Source organism: Manacus vitellinus, unplaced genomic scaffold (genome assembly GCF_001715985.3).
Source record: "Manacus vitellinus isolate BGI_N305 unplaced genomic scaffold, ASM171598v3 scaffold_61_pilon, whole genome shotgun sequence".
Classification (NCBI taxonomy): Eukaryota; Metazoa; Chordata; class Aves; order Passeriformes; family Pipridae; genus Manacus; species Manacus vitellinus.
In genome coordinates this window covers 1,275,929-1,295,819 of record NW_021940696.1, presented here as the reverse complement: position 1 = coordinate 1,295,819, position 19,891 = coordinate 1,275,929, and the positions used below count along the sequence as shown (strand labels likewise).

At 48.5% G+C, this 19,891-nt stretch overlaps 1 protein-coding gene across 3 annotated transcripts in view; it reads left to right on the top strand.

Annotated features, from left to right (window-relative positions):
• SLC4A11 (solute carrier family 4 member 11) overlaps positions 1 to 10,010 on the top strand; it is a 93,730-nt gene extending 83,720 nt beyond the window's left edge. For 2 of the 3 annotated variants that reach the window (XM_018083203.1, XM_018083206.1), the window contains 3 exons: positions 1,071 to 1,266; positions 2,796 to 2,965; positions 6,393 to 6,456. In XM_018083203.1, the coding sequence (XP_017938692.1) occupies positions 1,071 to 1,266; positions 2,796 to 2,965; positions 6,393 to 6,456 (430 nt within the window). Of the gene's footprint in view, positions 1 to 1,070; positions 1,267 to 2,795; positions 2,966 to 6,392 lie in introns of all 3 variants that reach the window. The other variant, XM_018083205.2, reaches the window with a different exon arrangement.
• Positions 10,011 to 19,891: the final 9,881 nt, after the last annotated feature.

Here is a 19,891-nt window from a genome sequence, read left to right as displayed (position 1 = left end):
CAAAGAGGTTTATGTACAGGGTTAATTCAGAATGTGAGGGGTCTCATCCAGGGAATGAGGTCACTAAATGGCACCAAAACACCATTTTTTTCCTGATAATAGTGGGATTTACTCACTGGTTTATCCACTGCATTGGTGGATTTATCTTCTTGAAAAAAAAAGTTAAGAATCCTTTTTCTCTGTCAAGTGCTCTTGACAGATGAGGCATTTCTTTCCTCCTATTGTCTCTGGTAATTTTTTTCAAACCAGGAGATGCTCACAGGTTTAGTTGAAGTGAAAGGAAAACAAAGCAACCTACCCTGGAGCAGGTTCTGAAAGCTGCTCCATGCTTTCCTGTCAGTGTTCCCCTCAGAAAAAAAAAAGAAATCAATCTGTGGCCTGTCAGCTCTGGAAAATTTGCATTAATTAATTACATGTTTTGCATGGTAATCAGCAATTTGCAGCACAACACAACTGCTGTTGCCTACAGGAGAGCTGAATTCCCTGCTTGGTGCTCTCAGCATTCCCTTCCATATAAACAGGGAGATCCTCGAATCCATCAAAACTGCTGACTCGCTGTCAGGAGAGTGCAGGCCCTTGTTTTCTTTTTTTTTTTTTTACAAGAGGTTCATTAGTTCCTGGAGAGGCCAATGAGTTTTCTTTGGGATAGAAGCCAGTTGCATATGCACTGGGTAAACCCAGGGAAGGATTACTGCCCAGAAAGAGGATTCTTGCCTGGTTTGTTTTGGTTTGCATTTTGTTTGGGTTTTGGTTTTGTTTTTTTTTTTTTTTTTACATTGTGCTAAACAGGATCGGTTCAGAGGGCAATTTAGTTCAGGGATAGGATCTGTGGAGCTTTGCAGAAGGTGAATTTGGCATTTTTCCAGCTGCTCTGCTTGAGCTGTGGATGAAGTGCCTGGCCTGGATCCAGCAGGGCTCTGCCTCCTCGGTGTCAGAAGTGCTGATCTCAGTGTGGTGGAGATGAGCTTCCCTTTCCCGAGTGGCACGTGGTCCTACATGGAGCAGGGATAAACTTTCCAGGGTTCTGGGGTATTATCCTACTCCCCTAATCCCTGTTTTCTTGCTCCCAGGATCGTGAGCGTGAAGGAGACCCGGCTGACGAGTCTGGTGGCAAATTTCTTGGTTGGGCTGTCGCTGCTGCTCCTGCCTTTCCCTCTCCAGTGGATCCCAAAGCCGGTCCTCTACGGCCTCTTCCTCTACATTGCCTTGACCTCCATTGATGGGAACCAGCTCTTTGAGAGGGTGGCTCTGCTGCTCAAGGAACAGGTACATGGAATGGGACACCACAACTGGAAGCTGTGCTCCAAACCTGAGCACACGACCATACAAACTTGTGGGGTGTCTGGGAGTTTTCAAACCCCCCCTGTGATGTTTTGTCAGCTGCAGAGTATGTGCATTTAAAAAAATGATGTAAAATATTTAAAGCATAACATCAGGAAACGGTGATCTTTTGATTTCCCCCACAAAGCTTCAGGCAGGTAATTTTTTTGCTGTATTTCTCACTTTCATTTTGTATGAAATGCCACAAGAGAGGATTTTAAACTCAAAATGAAATGACTTGCATTACTGAAACCTGTCTGATGTGGGATGAAAACAAACCTGGGAGATATGTTTTCAAGCCCTCTCTATTACAGGTGCTAAAAAGGTGTTGGTTTTCAGTGTAGGAGGTACCTGGAGCAAGTCTCCAGCTCATCTTCCCTTATGTAACAAGGGTCAAGGGCTTAATAAGCCCAGCGTTTGGCTCTACATCTCTGCTAATCTGTCTTGATCTCTAATATTACATCCCAGAGGTTAAAACTGTGCAAGTTGGGTAAAGATTACATTTGTCATGTCAATTTTTGAATGAGGGTTGAACAGCTCCTGAGGTATGTGACTTATTACTTCTGGGTCTAGTGCGAATTACGTGTGGAATTTTCCAAGCTTTGGTTTGGAAAATTAAAAAGTATTCTTGAATATGGAGATCTCCCCTTTCTCTGGAAGCCTTTTAATGAGTCATGGCACAATCTGAAACCCATGGAATCTGTACCAGTGCCAGCAGACAGTCGCTCATACTCTTCATTGATGTATAGACAGTGAGTCAAAGCCTCTGCTCAGACATGAGCAAGGAACTGTCAAAAGAAAACCACCATATTTAGCCTATTTATGTCATTTTTTCCCCCCCTTTATTCCTCAAAAATGATTAGCTTGTAGGAGCGGAGAAAAGCACTGCAGTCTGAGCACAGCCCCTTCCTGCACCTCCCTGATCCCAACTCCTGGTCTTCCCCTAGTGGGGTTCAGCCAAGAGGTGGGAGCCCCAGGGGCAAGGATGGAGCCTTATGAAGGGTATAAAATCACGAGGAGCTGGGTTGTAGGTGGAGAAACCACCCAGCAGTGACAGCACCCGGGTGCATCTGCTCCCCATCACCCCCTGCACGCCCCACAGGCCCTTCAGATGCTGCTGCAGGGCCCTGACAGTGCTCCTCAGGGGAATCTCATTACTGCACTTATCAAGATATTACATTGCACTCCAGATGCTCCCAAAGGCACTCTTGGCTGTGTGGTGTCTTTCCCTCTCCTGGTTCCCAGTGCTCAGTCATCCTCCGAGTGCTGCTGCCAGTGCTGTGGTTTGAGGCGCTTGTTTTAACCCTCTGACTCCCACATTGAGCTGTTGAACCTCTCAGGGACCTGATGTTGTGCAGTGTGTGTGCAAATCCGTGACTCCCCTAAAACCCTGGAGTCCCAAATCCCGTGCCACATCCTCCCATCACAATTCCAGGTCTCTGGGTGTCTCTGATGTGTGGCTCTTCCCTCCCCAGACTGCGTATCCTCCGACCCATTACATCCGCAGAGTGCCCCAGAGGAAGATCCACTATTTCACTGGCCTGCAGGTCCTGCAGCTCCTCATCCTCTGTGGGTTTGGGATGTCACCGCTGCCCTACATGAAGATGATCTTCCCACTCATCATGATAGGGATGATCCCCATCAGGTATGAACCTTGGCTGTCTTTTTTTTTTTTCTCCTTTCTTGTCTCTTCCATGTTTTTTGTCTTCAGGTTTGGACTGCTGGAAGTCCAGGGAGAGGAGAAACTGTTGGAGCTGGGCCTGTTTAGTCTGGAGAGGAGACTGAGAGGGGATCTCATCAATCCATACAAATATCTCCAAGGGGTGTCGGGGAATGGTCCCAGACCCCTTTTGGTGGTGCCCAGAGCATTAAGGAGCAATGGCCATGATCTGAAACACAAGAAGTTGCACCTCAACGTGAGGAAGAAGTTCTTTATGTTGAAGGTGGCAGAGCACTGGAACAGCTACCCTTGGAGGATGTGGAATCTCCCTCTCTGGAGACATTCCAAACCTACCCGAACATGTCCCTGTGTCACCTGCTTCAGGTGACCCTGCCTTGGCAAGGGGGTTGGACTGGATGATCTCCAGAGGTCCCTTCCAAGCCCAACTATTCTGTGACTGAAGTCTGAGTGGTTCAGAAGTACTTCCCAGACTACCCAGCTCCTGGCAGTGGGTGGTGGTGACCTCCTTCTCACCAGCTGCTTGGGCCTGAGGAGGAATCATGCAGAGAGCCTGTGGTTTCACTGCTGCTGGGAGTCATTCCAAGGGTTCTGGGCTGGCAGGTGCTGCTCTTCCAGCTGCCCAGGAGGCAGAAACTCTCCTTTTAATGCCTGATCTTCATGAGAAGCTTCAATCTGAGCCTTCCCTCTAAGTGATATTTGATAATGTTCCTCATGGCTTTGCAATTTGATTTCCTCAGGCCAGTGCTCAGAGCAGAGCTGGAAACTTCTCCTAAGAGGAATCCTTATCTCTTATTTGGTGCTGGGATGACTTTGCAGACTTCCTGCGCTTCTGAAAGCCACTGCCAATGATCAGTCAGGTCAAACTGGCCACATTTAGTCTTAAAATGATCTTTAGAAGTGGAAGGGCACCACAGTATCTTGAGTCTGGAGAGAGAATTGTTGAGAAGTTTAACTAACTTCTTCCTCAATGTTCATTAGCAGTGACTGCCCATCATTCTCCAGTTAAATCATTCATGCTCTCAATCCTTTGGATATAATGAGAAGCCATAATAAGATCTTGGAAGGAGCAGATCTGTTTCCAGTCCATTTGATTATTTTTAGGCCAGCCTGGCATCCAGTGATATCTGGTTGACTTTGAGCTTGCAGTCTCAGAGATCTTCTCTCTGGTCTCAAAGTTCAGGGCTACCAGTGTGATAATCTCCAAAGGCAGCTGTTGTGGTGTTTTCCTTGGCTGGTAAACGTGGGTCCAGTTCTTCCTAAAACAAAAACAAATGTCAAAGCTACCATGGCTTTCAACAGGATCAGGTTAGAGCTGCTTGGGCTGGGTTTTTAAAGATAAACAGTCTTGGAAAACACTGAAGTCATTGTTCCTGGGGTAGGAATCTCTCACCTGCCCTTCACATTGGTGTTGCTTTGGGTGAGTGGATCATTGGCTGGTAAATACTCCAGCTCTGTGCAGTGCTGGGGGATTGACTCTGGTGGGAATTGGAAGTTTCCATCCAAGGAAGGTCAGTACAGAAAAGAAAATGTGGGACACTCTTTTTGCTAAATAGTCAATTCTTGGACATAGTATAACAAACTAAATTAGTTTGGAGAGAATTCACTGTTGAAGAACCTGATTTTGTAATAAGAGTGGAATAATGCCGTGCTGCAAAAATGTCTTCCTTTTGAGTACATAAGATACTGCCACCTCATACTCTGTGTTTCTCATTTCTCTTTCCAGAGCAGTTCTTTCTTAGGAGCTGGATAACCAGCCCTGCTGCTCAGGGGAAGATGCTGCTACCTGGCACAGCCCAGAAATTTGCCCTTGGCTTTCCTTCCTCTCATTTCTTCTGCTTTCGTGTAGTTTCTGTGGCCTCCAGCCAAGAAGGCAGCACCATGATCCATGAGCTCTGTAGTTAATGACTTTTTTCCAAGGATTTGGCACTCTAAATAGATGAGACAGAGTGGAAGAAATTAAATATATTTTCCTTTTTCATTTTTTTTAAGAAGTGAAGGGAGGAACAGGAGATGGGACATCAGCCAGGGGTCAAAGTCAAGAATCAAACACAACTGAGTGAGACGTGACTTGGTGTCCCATCCAGAACACCAGCCATGTCTCAAAGCCCCATTTCCACCTGTCCAACAGCATTAGGCACATGATTTGCATTGCCAGTGGTGAGGGACCACTGGTGTGCTCTTAATGTGAGAGATAATGAGAAGCCATTGAAATCCATTACTGCAGTGGAAGAAAATGTGATCTCTGGGTATCCCCAGTTCCTGGCTTTCATCCAGAACTTTGAGATGACTAGTTTTTGGTTGCTGAGAGAAGGATCATCTTCTTTCCAAGCATTCTGTGATGCTCATCTTGTCCTCCCATGACTGTCAAGCATTTCATTTTATGGTGGGTCTATTTAAGGAGATCCTGGTACTTCTCAGCAGTAGCTGATGTTTGGGATCTCTTGCACAGCTATTTAAGTCCCAAACTGGGCTTTCTGGTGCTTTGTGCCTTATTTTAACAGCTGAGGAACACCTTCCTTGTTAAACAAGGGAAAGTGTCACACTAAATATGCAGGAGGATTTAATGAAAGCAGCTCGAGAGCATATTGTTAGAGCACCACACCTTTGTCACCCAAATACGTCAATCCTTGAGGATGTTCTTGCAAACAAACAAATTAAAAAAAAAAACAAAAACAAAAGTAAGGGAATCACTGTCTCCACAATCCAATGGAGAATCCAGTCTCCAGGTTGGAATGGAGTCTTAGCAGCAGCTGGACGAATGCAAGTCATGGCTCTTCTTATTTTCTTACCATGTTCACGAGTCTTGCTGATACATTTGATACTTCTCTGAAGACCAAAGCTTCTGGTTTACCTGTTAAAGCTTCATTGTGGTGACAGCTGCAAGGAGCAACTTGGGGTACTCAGAGAACTTTTGTGTGCAGCTCTTTGAACCAACAAGTGATGAAAAAAAGTAGAAATTAAAAATAAATGGGGATTCGTGGCAAAGCAATGCATCCATTTGCAAACTGGAGGCAGCAGGAAGGCACTACCTGGGTGCCCCAGCACAAACCAGGAGTGTAGATTTGGGTGGGGTGGTACAATTTTGGCATCTTCAAGACTTTGTGGTGACAGAGCACTTTAGGAAAGCTGCTTCTCTCCTGTGAGGCTGAGGAGATTCTCTTTCCTTGTCAACTGATAGGAGAAGGCTCCTTCCAGAAGGAACTTTGCACTGTTGTTCCTGTGAATCTGTATTTGCTTACAGGATTGGTTGTTCTCGCTGTCCCCCATTTCTCCCCTTCAGGTGGGAGAGAATCTCATGGACAAACTCGACCGGGGGAGTCTTGGGGCGGACAAAAAAAATGCTCCGTGGCTCCAAACAAGCACTAACCTTGTTTCTCTGTTTCAACCCTAGGTATAACCTGCTCCCAAGGATCATCGAAGCCAAGTACTTGGATGCTATGGATGCAGAGCACTAAAGGGGGTCCTCCCCCCAAAGGACAGCCCATTTGGAGTGGGAACAGGCGGCTTTTCCGAGGCGCAGGACAATCTAATGCACTTCTTTCCTTCACCACTTTCTCTCTGCTCTAACGTGGCAGCACACACCTGTCAGAGACCAAGGGAATGCTGGAGTGTCCCAAACCAGCCTTGGACTTGGGAGGACGATGCTCTTTGGAGCTGTGAGGCGAGCAAAGCTTTGTGGAAAATGCTACTTCCCACATCCCGAACCCGGGAACCCCAAAGATCAGCATGTCTGTACGGTTGGAGCATGGATTCAGAGTTGTCATGTGTTCCCTTCTTTCAGGGTGGGGGGAATTCTCTCTTTGTGTTCTTATGCACCACATCCTATTCTTCCCAAACACTAAGGACACCAACTGACCCTTCTTTTGCAGAATGACAGCCTTGTCCTGGCCCTTGAGTTTGATTTCCCGTGCATCCAGTATTCCCAAATGGGTTTTCAGGGTGGGATGGCCTCGTGCTAAACCACTCATGGCAGAAGAGGTTTCTGGCCATTCTTCCAGATTAGTGGGTATTTGGAAACAGCTGTAACATGTACTGATACAACCCCCAGCTTTGGATGAATATTAATTCCTACAAAAGAGCTTGGAAACATCCAGAGGTTGGGCTCTCATGGCGATGTTGATGAAACCACAGCTGGGTCTGAGCTATTTGGGAATTATTCTGGATTTTCTGCCATTCCTTCTCGGTAATCAAACCCAGAATTGTAGTTTTGCACAACTGCAGCATTTTTTTTTTCTTGCACCCAGAGTCAGATACTCATCCCAGGGCAGTTGTGTTATGGTTGCATATACATATGTACAGGAGTGCCTATGTGTACATATATACATATGGATTTGTGTATATATTTTGCATAGATATACAGATAGGCCTGATTCTTTCCAAATATCCAAAGTGTTTTGTGCAGTCAGTGTTTCCCATGATTGCACTTGTTCTCTGCTTCAGTGCTGCTTTTTCTCATTTTGAGATATGGTCACTTTTTTTTTTTTTTCCCTTTGGAAGCTGCTCAGTTACTGGTTTTGTTCATGTGTTGCTTTATTCAAGGTGTTCCTTTGCTTCCTTCGTCCTGTGGCTTGAGACCTTCATCATTCTGTCCTGATGCTCCAACATGTGAATTTTGCCTTTAATTTCCATGTACAGAATGCAATGAAAAGTTTTCCTCTCTCGCCTAATCAATATTTGTTGGTCATTTCACTGTTTCTGTTTTGTAGCTGATCTCCAGTTTCCCCCCCTCACTCCCAGGTGTTATATTATATTTCTGGATGAATTGAACTTCTGCTGTCTTTTATAAGTTCAGTTTATTTAATTTTGCTCGTACTATGGTCAGGTTTGGGTTTTTTTTTTTTTTTTTGGAGTACTGTGAAACAAGCTACCCTTTGGTTCAGAGCTTTGCCCCTTGCTGCACATCAGAGGTCACAGGTGGAGCGTTCAGAAAGTGGTGGGCCCTGATAATGACCTTTCAAAGCAGTAGAAATGAGGGAGGGAGAGCAACAGAAAACGAAATGCAAATATGTCAGCACAGAAAAGTGTTTTCTTACCAGTTGCTTGCCCGGTAAATGGTGCAGAGTTTTTATCAGTGGGGGGTTCCTCCCACCCCACCCTCTGCACGATGAGGGGGACCAGCCCTGTAATGAGGGAGGGTGTAAAGCTGTGCTGAAACTAAGCCAGGCTCAAACCACTGAAGATTTGGTGTGTTTGCACTAAATTCAGGGGGTGTTTAACCTTTTTGTAGCACTTAAGCACGTGTGTTAAAAACCAATTTTTTTGTTTCCTTACTGAACCCTTCATCTTTTTATTGATCCCTGATGGAGGAGGGCAGTGCTGGGAGTGTTCCCAAGAGCATGGCCATGGTTTATGTATCCCTGAGGAATCCCAGGGGAAGGCCCTGAGCTCAGCAAGCAAAACAACACTGTGTGATCCTAAAACCATGACCTTCATGTGGCACCAATCTAATCTTGTGGGGCTGCTGAGGAGTCCCAGGGTCAGGATGGCCACCCCAGCACACCAAAGCAGGTTGTTTGGCTTTCAGTCACCCTCAAAGGGAGCAGGAGGAGCTGTCCTGTGTCTGAGCAGGGCTAGGACAGCAGGAATTAAACCTGTGTGTGGTTTCTGACCGCTTTTCTTGGTATTTCCTGGCTTTTGAGTCACTTCTGGGCTGAGATCACAGGTGGCTGTTACCAAGGCCTGTGTGTAGGAACAGGATTGTGGAGGTGGTGAGAGTGTGTCTGATCTCCAGTCAGCAGAAGGGAGGGCAGGTGACAGCCAGCAGCTCAGGACCTGTTGTGAGACAGGGAGTGCAAAGGCCTGATGAGGCTGAAATAACATGTTTTTCCCACAGATGTCAAAAGATTTAACCAAAGCTGCAATCAGAAGTGTCATCCTGTGGTGGAGTAAAGCTGTAAAACACACGTGCCCTGGGGGTGAATTTGTGGTGTCTCTGCTCTCTACAGGGAAGAGTCACCTTGTGGGGTGGCTTAAATCCTGTTTTGGATGCTGGAGCTGGAGGAAGGAGGGGATGTGCCCAAGGGAATGTGGCTTTGGTCCTCTTTGAGGAAGAGCAGAGGCTCTGGGAGGGATTTCCACCAGCACAGAGCCACAGTGGGGTGAACTGGCCTGCAGGTCTTGCCAGAGGAAATAGTTTTGAGATGTACCCTCCACTCCTCACTTAAAGGACCAAAGCCACCCCCATTAAAGCCTCTTTGAAAGCACCAATTTCAGATGTTGCCGAGATAATGTAAAATGCAGGTAGCAGGGAGGGTTAAATATCCATCAGAACTCTTGTTTATATCCTTTATTTTGCTTTACCAGTGTGACTTCAGTGTTTGTGTTTTCTTCGTAGCATCAGTAGGATTCTGTTTTGCAGGGTTTTCATTCTACAGGGGCCAAAACAGAAGAAAAAAATCAACTGATGGGAAATCAGCACAATTTGTGGGGGGAAAAAGTTGTGCTGGCTTAGACTGGTTGAACATTTGGACCCATTTCTCCAATATATGGGTAGAAGGGAGATGTATGGAGGCCTCTTGTCTCCTAAGGGTTTGTCATGATCCTGCAGAGGATTATTTTTATTTTTCATGCCTTTTCTCTTCTCGTTTGCTTCTGGTTTTGCTGACTCAAGTGCAGGCGTTTCCAGGAAGTGGGCTGACCAGGGAAGGAGGGTTTGTTCAGAGTTGATTGAACACTTTAATACTTCTGTGAAGGTTGAGACAATTAGAATGTAAAAGAAGATTTATTATAAGCTCTTTATATACGCACAATGCTCTGTGTAACTGTTGCCAAAGAACTGGGTTTGAGAGATGAGCTACTGGGAGAGTCCACGGTGTTCACCTGGGACCACAAGGTAGGGAAAAGCTGCTGGAACGAGTGGATTTGTGGAAGTTACTTTTTGACAGCTGCCAAAACGATCAGAAACTGGGGAGAGAATAAAGTTCTGCTCTCAAACGTGTGGTTTTTGATCCTTGCATTGAATGTAGGAGCGAGAATGAGCTTGACAATTAAAGTTGGATTTATACCTGAATAGTTTCCTTGGTCTGAGACTTATTTTGTTGCCTTCAAAAACAATCTTGACGTGCTTTGTATGGAAATGGATGTGTTTCTCCATGTAAATTAAGGGAAGTTGGTGAAAACATGGAGTGCTGAACAAGCAGGGCAGCACTTTCGGGATTGCTTAGGAAGCGAATCTGACAACTCCACCAGCAACAACCCCCAGACTCCCAGGAGTCAACATGTGAAGCTGTTAATAAATGTCAGGCTCTGCTTGGATGTGCATCAGTGCCTTGCTGTGAAAGGGTGGGGATGGAGTGAAGGAATTCAGCTGGTTTCCTCCAGAGCTGCTGAAATGCTCCAAGGTGAGCCCCAAAGACTGTGGGACGTGACCCCTCTTCCCAGTGACCTGTGAGAACTGGGATGCTCTGAATAGAGATCTGGAAGATGGTCACTCTGGGGTGGTACTGGGGGTGACAGAGTTCTCCCCAAAAGATCCACATCAGCTGTACCCAAAGACTGAAACTCTGTCAGCTTTTGCCTGTGGTGTCTGGCTGCTTTAGAACCTGGGCTGTGTTCTGTGGACACTCCTTGGAGAAACATGAAGTTGGCCAAAGCTGGAGAGAGCTGGAGAACACTCAGGGGTGGGAGGGAAAGGGTTGGCAACAAAAATGGGTCTGAGACCTGTTGTGTCACCAAAAGCACCTCCTGTTTCCCAGTCTGTGTCCTACCAAGCATCTGCACCGTCACTGGCACACGTTTGTGTTCCTCCTTGGTAAAGTTGGTTTTTTATTGTTTGTTGCATTCTGAATGTGCCCTTTGGAGTGTTTTGCCTGCCTGGAAGTTTAAAGGGCAGAACTAGGCTTGGCTCAAGCTCATCTCTTGTGTCTGTTCCCCCTAAACCTCAGCACAAAGCCATTTTCTGTCATCTCCTGACCCCGCTCTTCACTTCCCCAGCCCTCCTCTGGAAGCTGGCTCTGGAATCTCCACTGTGGAAATTCTGCCAAAGTGCCAAGTGGGAATTTTTCTCTGGAGAACTTGGGCAACAGTGTGGCAGTGGCTGCTCCTTGGGGCTTGCTTTGCCATCATAAGGAATTCTGAAGGACTCATAACTCTCCAACAGTTGCACTGTCCTCTGCTTCTCTTCAGCTGTCGTGACCCAGTGTTCCAGTTGGGCTGTCCTGCTTTCGTTTTTCAGGCTTCCAAAACAACTCCAATGGACATAATGGGATGGGTTTGCCCCATTTTTCTCTCTGTGTTGAGGCCTGTGGATGTCAGAATAGTCTCCTCTAATTGTTTTCATATCTGTTGAAGTCATTTAAGTGCCAAACCCTGGCCAGTGCAGGACTGGCTGCAGAGAGCAAACTATCATTGTTGTGGAAGAGCAGACAGAGGAGGGAGTTGCTGGAGCACATAGAAACACAAATTAGCACTTTTCCTCTTGCAGCTTTTGTGTGTTTTCCTTTCACACCAAGACAATCCCTGGTTCTGTCTTTCCTCCCCTCGTACAAAATGCTGCATGAACTTGGAATCACTTGGCTCTGTTCTGCTGTCACATTAAATATTTAAGAGCCTGTCCTGGGGGAGGTGCTGCCTTCTGCTTCCCATCTGCATCCCTGCTGCAAAGAGCTGCTGCCTTGGAGGGCTGGAGGCTGCACCTCATCCCTGGGACAAATCCTTGCCACTGCAAAAGCCAGCAGGGCCCCTTCTGTGCCCACAGGTGGGAACCCAAAAAGAGGAACAAAATGCAAGGAGTTGGAAAAACAGCTTTGCAATTAAATTTTCTCCTTCTTGAGCTGAGCTGAGCTGTGCTGGCACTTCTTGGCATGTAAAGAAAAAAAGAAAAAGGAGCTCTCTGGCAGTGGAGTATTTATGTGATGTGAAGGTTGCAGAAAACCCTCACATTGAATTCAACAGGTGGGGGGTTTGGTGTCAGTGCTCAGGAGGCTCATGGAAGGGCTGGGAGCAGTTCTCCCTCTGCCCATCAGCAACAACTGGTGTCTTAATGTGCTTTTTTTTTTTTAGGTAAGTTTGACACGATTGGATGGCTTGGGTGGTTTCTGCAGCATCCCCGTGAGTGATAGCAGGGGAACAGGGCCCTGCTGGGCTGGAACCCTCCAGTGCTGCAGGTGATCCCTTTTCAGGAGGTGGCTCATGGACATCTGAGTGACACAAGTGAGCTCAGGCTGTGTCCCTTCTTCCCTCCTCTTTGGGAGTTGTGTTGGTCACCTTTCTGTTATGTGAAGCATCACATGGCCCTCAGTTTTGGGACGGATGGCACTGATTTCAAACTGCAGCCCCAGGTGAGTCCCAGCCTACATAAACAGGATTTTAAGTCATTCACATCATCACAGAATCCCAGAGTGGTTGGGGTTGGAAAGGACCTTCAGGATTATCCAGTTCCACTCCAGGGGTGCATTCCACTGTCCCAGGTTGCTTCAAGCCCAGTCCAACCTTGCCTTGGACACTTCCAGGGATGGGGCAGCCACAGCTTCTCTGGGCAACCTCTGCCAGGGCCTCCCCACCAGGAATTCCTTCCCAATATCCCATCTAAACCTACCCTCTTTTGATTTGAAGCCACTCCCCCTTGTTCCATCACTCCATGCCCTTCATTGCAGAGATTCCTTTGCCTCCCCAGGGATTAGCAGCTCCCTCCCATCATCAGGACTTCTGATCCTGGCATTAAGTGCCCAAATCCAGAAGCTGTGTCCGCTGGGATGTGTGTTGGCCATGTCCAACCTGAAGCTGGGCTGTGAACTGCCCAGCAGGTTTCAATGGATCCCTTCCCATGGGATGAAGCAGGGTTCAGCTGCAAGGCACAGCAACCCCTGGGAAGTGAGAGGCTCGTTGTGCTGCTGACCCCTGGCAGGATCTGGTGTCTGGTGGAGCCACCCTGCTTGAATAAGGACAGTGGCTCAGTGCTCTGTTAATTTTGAGGGTGTTCAGGCCCCCAGTCCTCTTTGTTGATAGGAATTTACACCTTGTTCCCACTCAGGAAGGGGTTGAACTCGATGATCCTTCTGTATCCCTTCCACCTCAGGACACTCAGTGGTTCTATGGGATGTTACCCCAGAAAACAGAAATTCTCTTACTCAGAAGTGCAGCAGTTCAGCTGCTGAAAAACCCCCCAAACTTTATCCAAAGTTTAATTTAGTATTAATGCAAACCAACCCTTTGCTCCCACCTGAGAAAGGGGCTGCATCTTAAATACTCCCTCACTTTCTCCTCCTGCTTTCCTTGGAGGGAGTGTAAATGCAGGATGAGCTCTGTTGAAGAGGAGAAAACCTTCCTGAGCTCAGCTCAAATCCTTCATCCCCTTTCTCTACAGAGTTGGGTTTATTTTCCTGTGTCTCCCAAGGGTTTTCCCTGGATAAATCTTTCTGTGTTGGGTGACCAGAAGGTTGCTGAGAATATTTTAGGTGAGGGAAAGCCCCTGTTCCTGTTCAGGGAGACCTGGCCTATGGATACTGCACTTCCTAAATCTCCTCTCCCAGTGCATGTCTCTGCCTAGTGTTGATTTTCCAGGGAATGATTTCTTTGAATAAGAGTTGCCTGGGGCCAGGGGTGAGGGAGAGGGAATTCCTTTATTGTAGAAGGAAGTTCTGTGCTTAAAACCAAAATAAAAATAAATATGCTGTTTATATATTCCTACTTTGTGCCTAATCAGTGTTTTTTATTCAAACCAAAGCTCCCAGCGTGGCTTGGATTTTCCCCCTAGTGCAGAGTTTGTATTTCTCTGGTGATATTTGTGTCATCCCCAACCCCTGGAGCATTTGAGCATCTCAGTTGTGGGTGTAAGAACACACATCTTGTTTGTGGGAGGCTGGGGAGCCAAAAATTGGATTATTTCATCATTTAATGGGGAAAGATAAGAAATAATTTCACCTTTTACCTGATGTGGTGCCCAGAGAGCATCTGGACCTGGCTCTGACTTCCTTGGCGTCATCCAAACCAGAGATGAGCCCCAAACCTGGTGAATATTGTCATGTGGGACTGGGAATGACCCACTCCTGCAAGGAGTAAATTCTCTAGTTACCTACCACAGGATCCAGGCTTGGATAGTTGCCCTCCAGCTCCCTCAAGGATCCTGGAGGAGCTCCCTTTGCTGGAAGAGGAGATTTTGAGTGTGAACACCAGCTGAGGTTGAGGTGAGGGCAAGGCTGAGAATGGCTGGGGAGGGTCTCAAAGCATCATCTGGGAAGAGCCAGAGCCTGGAGCCCTGTTCCTGGTCTCCAGCCACTGCATCTCCCCAGGTCCTCTGGGATTCCTCTCCCAGGTCTGTCTCCACCAGGAGGAGCAACGTTGGTGACCCTCATATAAATGCATGTAGATAAAATAAACTAGACGTGGGAAATAGCAGGCCAAGGGGGAGGCAGTTTGTGTGGTGCTGCCTTTGGAGGGCTGCAGGGCACGTGGGCAGCCTCAGATTTCTGGGATGTGAGGTGCTCCACACTCTGCCATGGGGATTGTTGGGATGTGCCCGTCCCTGGGGCAGGGCAGGGGTGCTCAGACCGTGTTTGCTGCACCATCCTTGTGCCATCCCATTGGGAAGAGAGAAGAATTGGGGTCAGGGGAGGCTCAGGAGCTGTTTTTTGCAGCTCTCTGTTGCTCTTTCAGGATGACTGGAGAGCTTAAGTGTGTTCTATCCAAGGCTATTCCCTCCTGGACACGCTGGAGACCCCAAACCCAGGATGGAAGAGTTGGTAAGAAGTGGTTGTGCCCCCATCAGACAGAGCCTCCTGGGAGATGTGGGGTCACCTGGAGGTCCATGGTGCCCCTGTGGGATCTCCCTTCCTCCAGTCCAGGAGGGTCCCTCCTTCAGGTCCCTGCTTGGAGCCCAGGAATAGCCTTGGAAAGCTGGGAATGCTGTGCAGCACCTCTGGGACTCAGGGCTACACCAGGACTGTGAATATGCAGGAATTCAGCAAACCCCTCAGGATGGATGCTGAGGAGCAGGAAGGAGGTGGGAAGAGCGTGTTTGTCACCTCCTGGATGTCACTGCATGGAATTTTAGTGGATGAGCATCTGCCTGGCAGGGCCATAACCCTGCAAGGTGCCAAGTGCCCCCGTTCAAAGCAGATTTCTAATAATAGCTGGTCTAAATGGCAGTGGCATTTGCTGCAGATTGGAGCTGGAGAAGGAAAGGGTCAGATGGGGACAAGTTTCCCCCCACCATGTCCTTCCTTCCCCACCAGGACACAAATGTGAAGCTCTGCCAGGAGCTTTGCAGGAGGATTGAAACCTGCATTGGCCAAAAATTACATGGATAAACTGTTCAAAGAGGAGCCAGGCCCCAGGGGTGTGAGCTGGGGGTTTGCCCTGTACCGTGGCTTGGTGTGGAAGGCATGGAAAAAGGGATTATTTAGGGTGGCTGCATCTTCAAACTGCTCTGACTCTGTCAGTAGGTTTCCCTTCTCAACATCTTGCTTTGGTTTAAACTGAAAAGGGGGTTTGGAATATTCTTCCCTGCACTTCCCAGCCCTAAATAGGACTGGAATATGTCCCTGGAGTGTTCCAGGTCTGACAGGGTCTGTCACAGCCCCAGGGTGTGCCACTGCAGCAGAGCTGGTGAGAATGAACCCGTTAACCCCTGTGCCCTGCATTTTGGGGGGATCAGGAACCCAGAGATGGAACAGAAGAGAAGGCAGGAGAAATGTTGCAGCCAAGAGTGGGTCAGATACCTGAAGTTTTTAGGGTCAGAACCAAAAAAAAAAAAAAGCCGTGAACTGAAGCTTATTTATTTATTTATGTTTGGGGTGGGGGTTTGTGTTCGGTTTTTGGGCAGCACTTTGCAGCCCCGAGCCCTCCCAGGCACCGAAACCCGCTGTTTCTTCGGCAGGGATTTAATCTGCTGAGAGCAGGTGCCATCTAGGGGACAGACAACAGAAGACAAGGAGGGATTTCACTTCCAAACCTGCAACGTTGGCTCCCCCACACCGACCCCCCCTGCACTTCCAGGTGCTTTGGCACCGAGCACAGAGAACCCCGGGCTCGAAATGGGGAGTTAGTGGGTGCATGGCTCGATTCAAGCTCAGCCAGCCCCAAATCCTGAGCGGAAACACAAATCATGGAATGGTTTGGGTTGGAAGCAACATCAAAGCCCATCCAGTGCCACCCCCTGCCATGGGCAGGGACACCTTCCACTAGCCCAGGGTGCTCCAAGCCCCGTCCAACCTGGCCTTGGACACTCCCAAGGCATTGCCTTCATGCAGCACTTGTGTGCAAAGCCAAGGGCCAGAGGAATCCTCAGAGGAGGTTTTTCTCTGGTGGTTTGCTCTGCAATCACAAGTGGGATGGAGCAGTGTGAGCTCAGTCTCTGCAGGCACAGGTCATGTTTCCAGCTTTAGGCTGGCCATGATGTCCTGCAGGAACCTTCCCCCTTCATGCTGCACTTGTGTCCAAAGCCAAGGACCAAAGGAATCATCAGAGGAGGCTTTTCTCTAGTGGTTTGCTCTGCAATCACAAGTGGGATGGAGCACTGTGAGCTCAGTCTCTGCAGGCACAGGTCATGTTTCCAGCTTTAGGCTGGCCATGATGTCCTGCAGGAACCTTCCCCTGTCCTGCTGCTCTGCAGAGGGATGTATCCTGCTGGCTTTTAAACTTGGCCAGAAGTACTTGCTCTGCATCACCCACTTGTCTCCCTCAACAATTTGGATGGTCCAAAGGTGTAACAGGACAAGCAGAGAACCACAGAGCCATGAAGGTTGGAAAAGGCCTCTGAGATCATCAGTCCAACCATTCCCCAGCTCTGCCAAGGCCACCACTGACCCCTGTCCCCAAGTGCCACATCCACAGGGATTTTAAATCCCTCCAGGGATGGGGACTCCACCACTGCCCTGGGCAGCTGTGCCAGGGATGGACAAACCTTTCCAGCAAAAAAATTGCCCCAATATCCATCCTAAACCTCCCCTGGCACAGCTGGAGGCCGTTCCCTCTCCTCCTGTCCCTTGTTCCCTGGGAGCAGAGCCCGACCACCCCCAGCTCCCCCCTCCTGTCAGGGGGTTGCAGAGCCAGAAGGTCCCCCCTGAGCCTCCTTTTCTCCAAACTTTTCCCCTGCCACCAAGGGGGACTGGTTCCACACTGCATGACTCCACCTGAGCCCCAAAACCTAAACCAGCAGCTCCATCCCTGGATTACACCTAAAATCAGGCTCTGCCCAAGCCCTTGGAACAGGTGGATGGGAGAGTAGGAGGTGGGAATGCTGCACATCCCTGGCTTTGAATAAACAAAGAGCACTAATGAGACCAGCTCATTAATAAAACTCTGGCAGATGGGTGACTACAGGTGTGAGCCAGAGCTGCAGGGCCCAAGGGTTTGTGTGGGAAACTTCAGCTAAATCACTCATTCCTCACCCTTTCCTCTTCTATTGCAGGTTTTTGGTTTTTCCCTGACTTCTTCATCCCCCTTGGAAATCCTTCTGGCACCACAGGAGGAGCTGCAAGTTAGAAGTTTCCTGTCAGGGGCCTCTCTCCCTCCACCTCACCCCCAAACGTCCTTCCTGCTTATCCCCATCCTCCCCTGGCACCACCCCACCCGTGCAGGACATCGGGATGAAGCTGCCAGCACGCCTTGCCCTGGATTTATCTGCGATGGGGCACAGAGAAAACTCCTTGAGAGCCCTCCCAGGTAACCAAAAATTGTGATTTCAGCACCAAAAGCTGCCTGTTGTCTGTGCAGACTCCAGCAGAGGGAGCGTGGCTGCCTGGAACGGCATTAAAACCCACTGCTCGTCAGCAAATCCTCCGTTTGGAGATGAACTATCAGGATGCCTCCTTTGGATGGCGTTTTCCGGTGACATTTCCAATTGCTCCCCATCTGCTCAAACGGCAAAACGTGTGGGGAGCCTTTATAAATAACCGAAAAGTTTAATTTTATAATTTTTATTTTTCTATTTTTAGGGAGGTGCAGTAAACAGGAAAAACCAAAAGCCTGACTCAGAGCTTTAAGTCACAGGTAAATCTTTAACTCATTCATTCTGGCTCGGCTTTTCCCTTCATGGAAACGGGATTTTAGGCAGAAAGCCCTTTGCTGGTTGGATCCCCTGGCTGAAATCCTTTGGTTACTGATGTCACCACTGTGGGGTGGGAAGCCAAAGGGATGGGAGGATGCAGGAATGGTTAACTGGGATGAGGACTTCACACCAGGGAATAGGGACAGGGAAGTGTCCAAGGGCAGGTTGGCTTGGCCTTGGAGCAGCCTGGTCTAGTGAAAGGTGTCCCTGCCCATGGCAGGGGAGCAAGAGAATCTTTAAAATCACTTCCAGCCCAACCCATTCAGTGATTCCATGAGATCTTGTTCTGATCCAGCCAAAACCATTCCACTTAAATGCCATATTTTCTCATTTGGGGTCTCTTCTTCAGACACCTTTTGTCCTTTTTAAAATTGTAAGTTGACTTTTGAGGGACGTGTGTGGTTTGAAAAGCAGAAATGCAGAGCTTTGCTGCTTTCCTGGGCCTTCCAAGTGCCTCAACCCCCCCCCACCAAGGCTCCCATTCAGTCACCACAGAGCTCTGCCAGCCCCATTCCCCAGCCCACATCCCAAGGGAATGGACTGGCCACCACCATGGGCTGGACCCCAAGTCAAGGCATCGGTGTCTGGGAGACCCAATGAGGTCTTGGGTGCCACATTCCCACCCCCCTGAGCTGGTGTTTGCTGGGTGAACACCCCTGGGGAGATGTTCCCTGAGGCTCATCAGGAGGAGATGGGAGCAGGGGAGCTTCAGAGGGAAAGCAGGAGGTGCCTGTGGAGAGAAGGTGATGATTTGAGCAATTTGGGTCGTTGAAACACCTCATTCATCCTTATTCCTGATCCCAACCCCGGGAGAAGCCCCATGATATCCCCACAGCTTTGGGTTATTGGCCACACTGCTGTGGGAGTGGGTTAAGCTTCCCTGTTTTCCAAATCTGAGGGGGTTGGGATACCCCAGAACCAGTTCATCCCAAACTTCTCTCATCCTCAGAGATGCTCCCTGAAAGCTGGTGGGTCTCCAGTGATTAATTGTGTCCATCTGGGCAGGCTCTGCCTCTCCGAGGGGGAAATGTCCACGCCCGTGGTGCAGGGAAGGTTTGCTTTGGGATGCTGCTCCCGAAAACAGGGAGGGGCCTCGGAGCTAATGAGATCTCTCAAAATTTGCATATTAATAACTGTGCCTGTTACCTCGCCCGTCGGGCTTAATAGGGCGTAATATTAACAATTATTTGTTAATAAAATAGCCACTTTAGGGTCATTTGTACGTGGAAATGGAATAATGTACCTGGTGGAAAACAGCAGGAGGACTTTGTTCACTTCTCCCCTGCTGCAGATGGAGGGGGAAGCTTTGGGGGTTTTTTTGTGCCCTCCGCTCCTCAGCTTTATTTTGGAGGACAATTTTCCTTGGGGTTCGTCCCTCTGGCTCCAGCAACATCCCTGCTCCTCAATTCCATGCTCCAGTCTCCTCAGCCAAAGGAAGAAAGCTCCAGTTAGTGGCTGAGCTGAGGCACACTGGCTATTTCCTCCCCTAATTGCCATTAAATGCAATTAGTGCTTCCCAGTGCCCCAGAAACAAGTGTCTTAGCAAGGTCACCGTGGCCTGTGGCTGGAGAAATGCTGCACCAAGGGTTTCAGCCAGAAAACTAATCATTATTTTAATTCTTTCTTCACACAAAAATCGGCACTTTCCCTCCTGTCCTCCCAAAAATCAGCCCATGCAGAGAATGTGCCCTCGGTGCACAGTCCCATGAACTGGCAGTGGCTTTCTGCCTGTTTTTGCAGAAATTCTGTTGCTCCCTGAGTTATGAGAGCAGCTCATTCCCCTGGAAAGGTGGGAAAAAACCCCTCCTCTGGAGTCCCCAGACCCGCAGGAGGTTTGAAAGGGAGAAGCTGTGTGGGTTGTATCCTACAGAACCGGGGCTGGGATGGGAACTAAGGGGATTAAT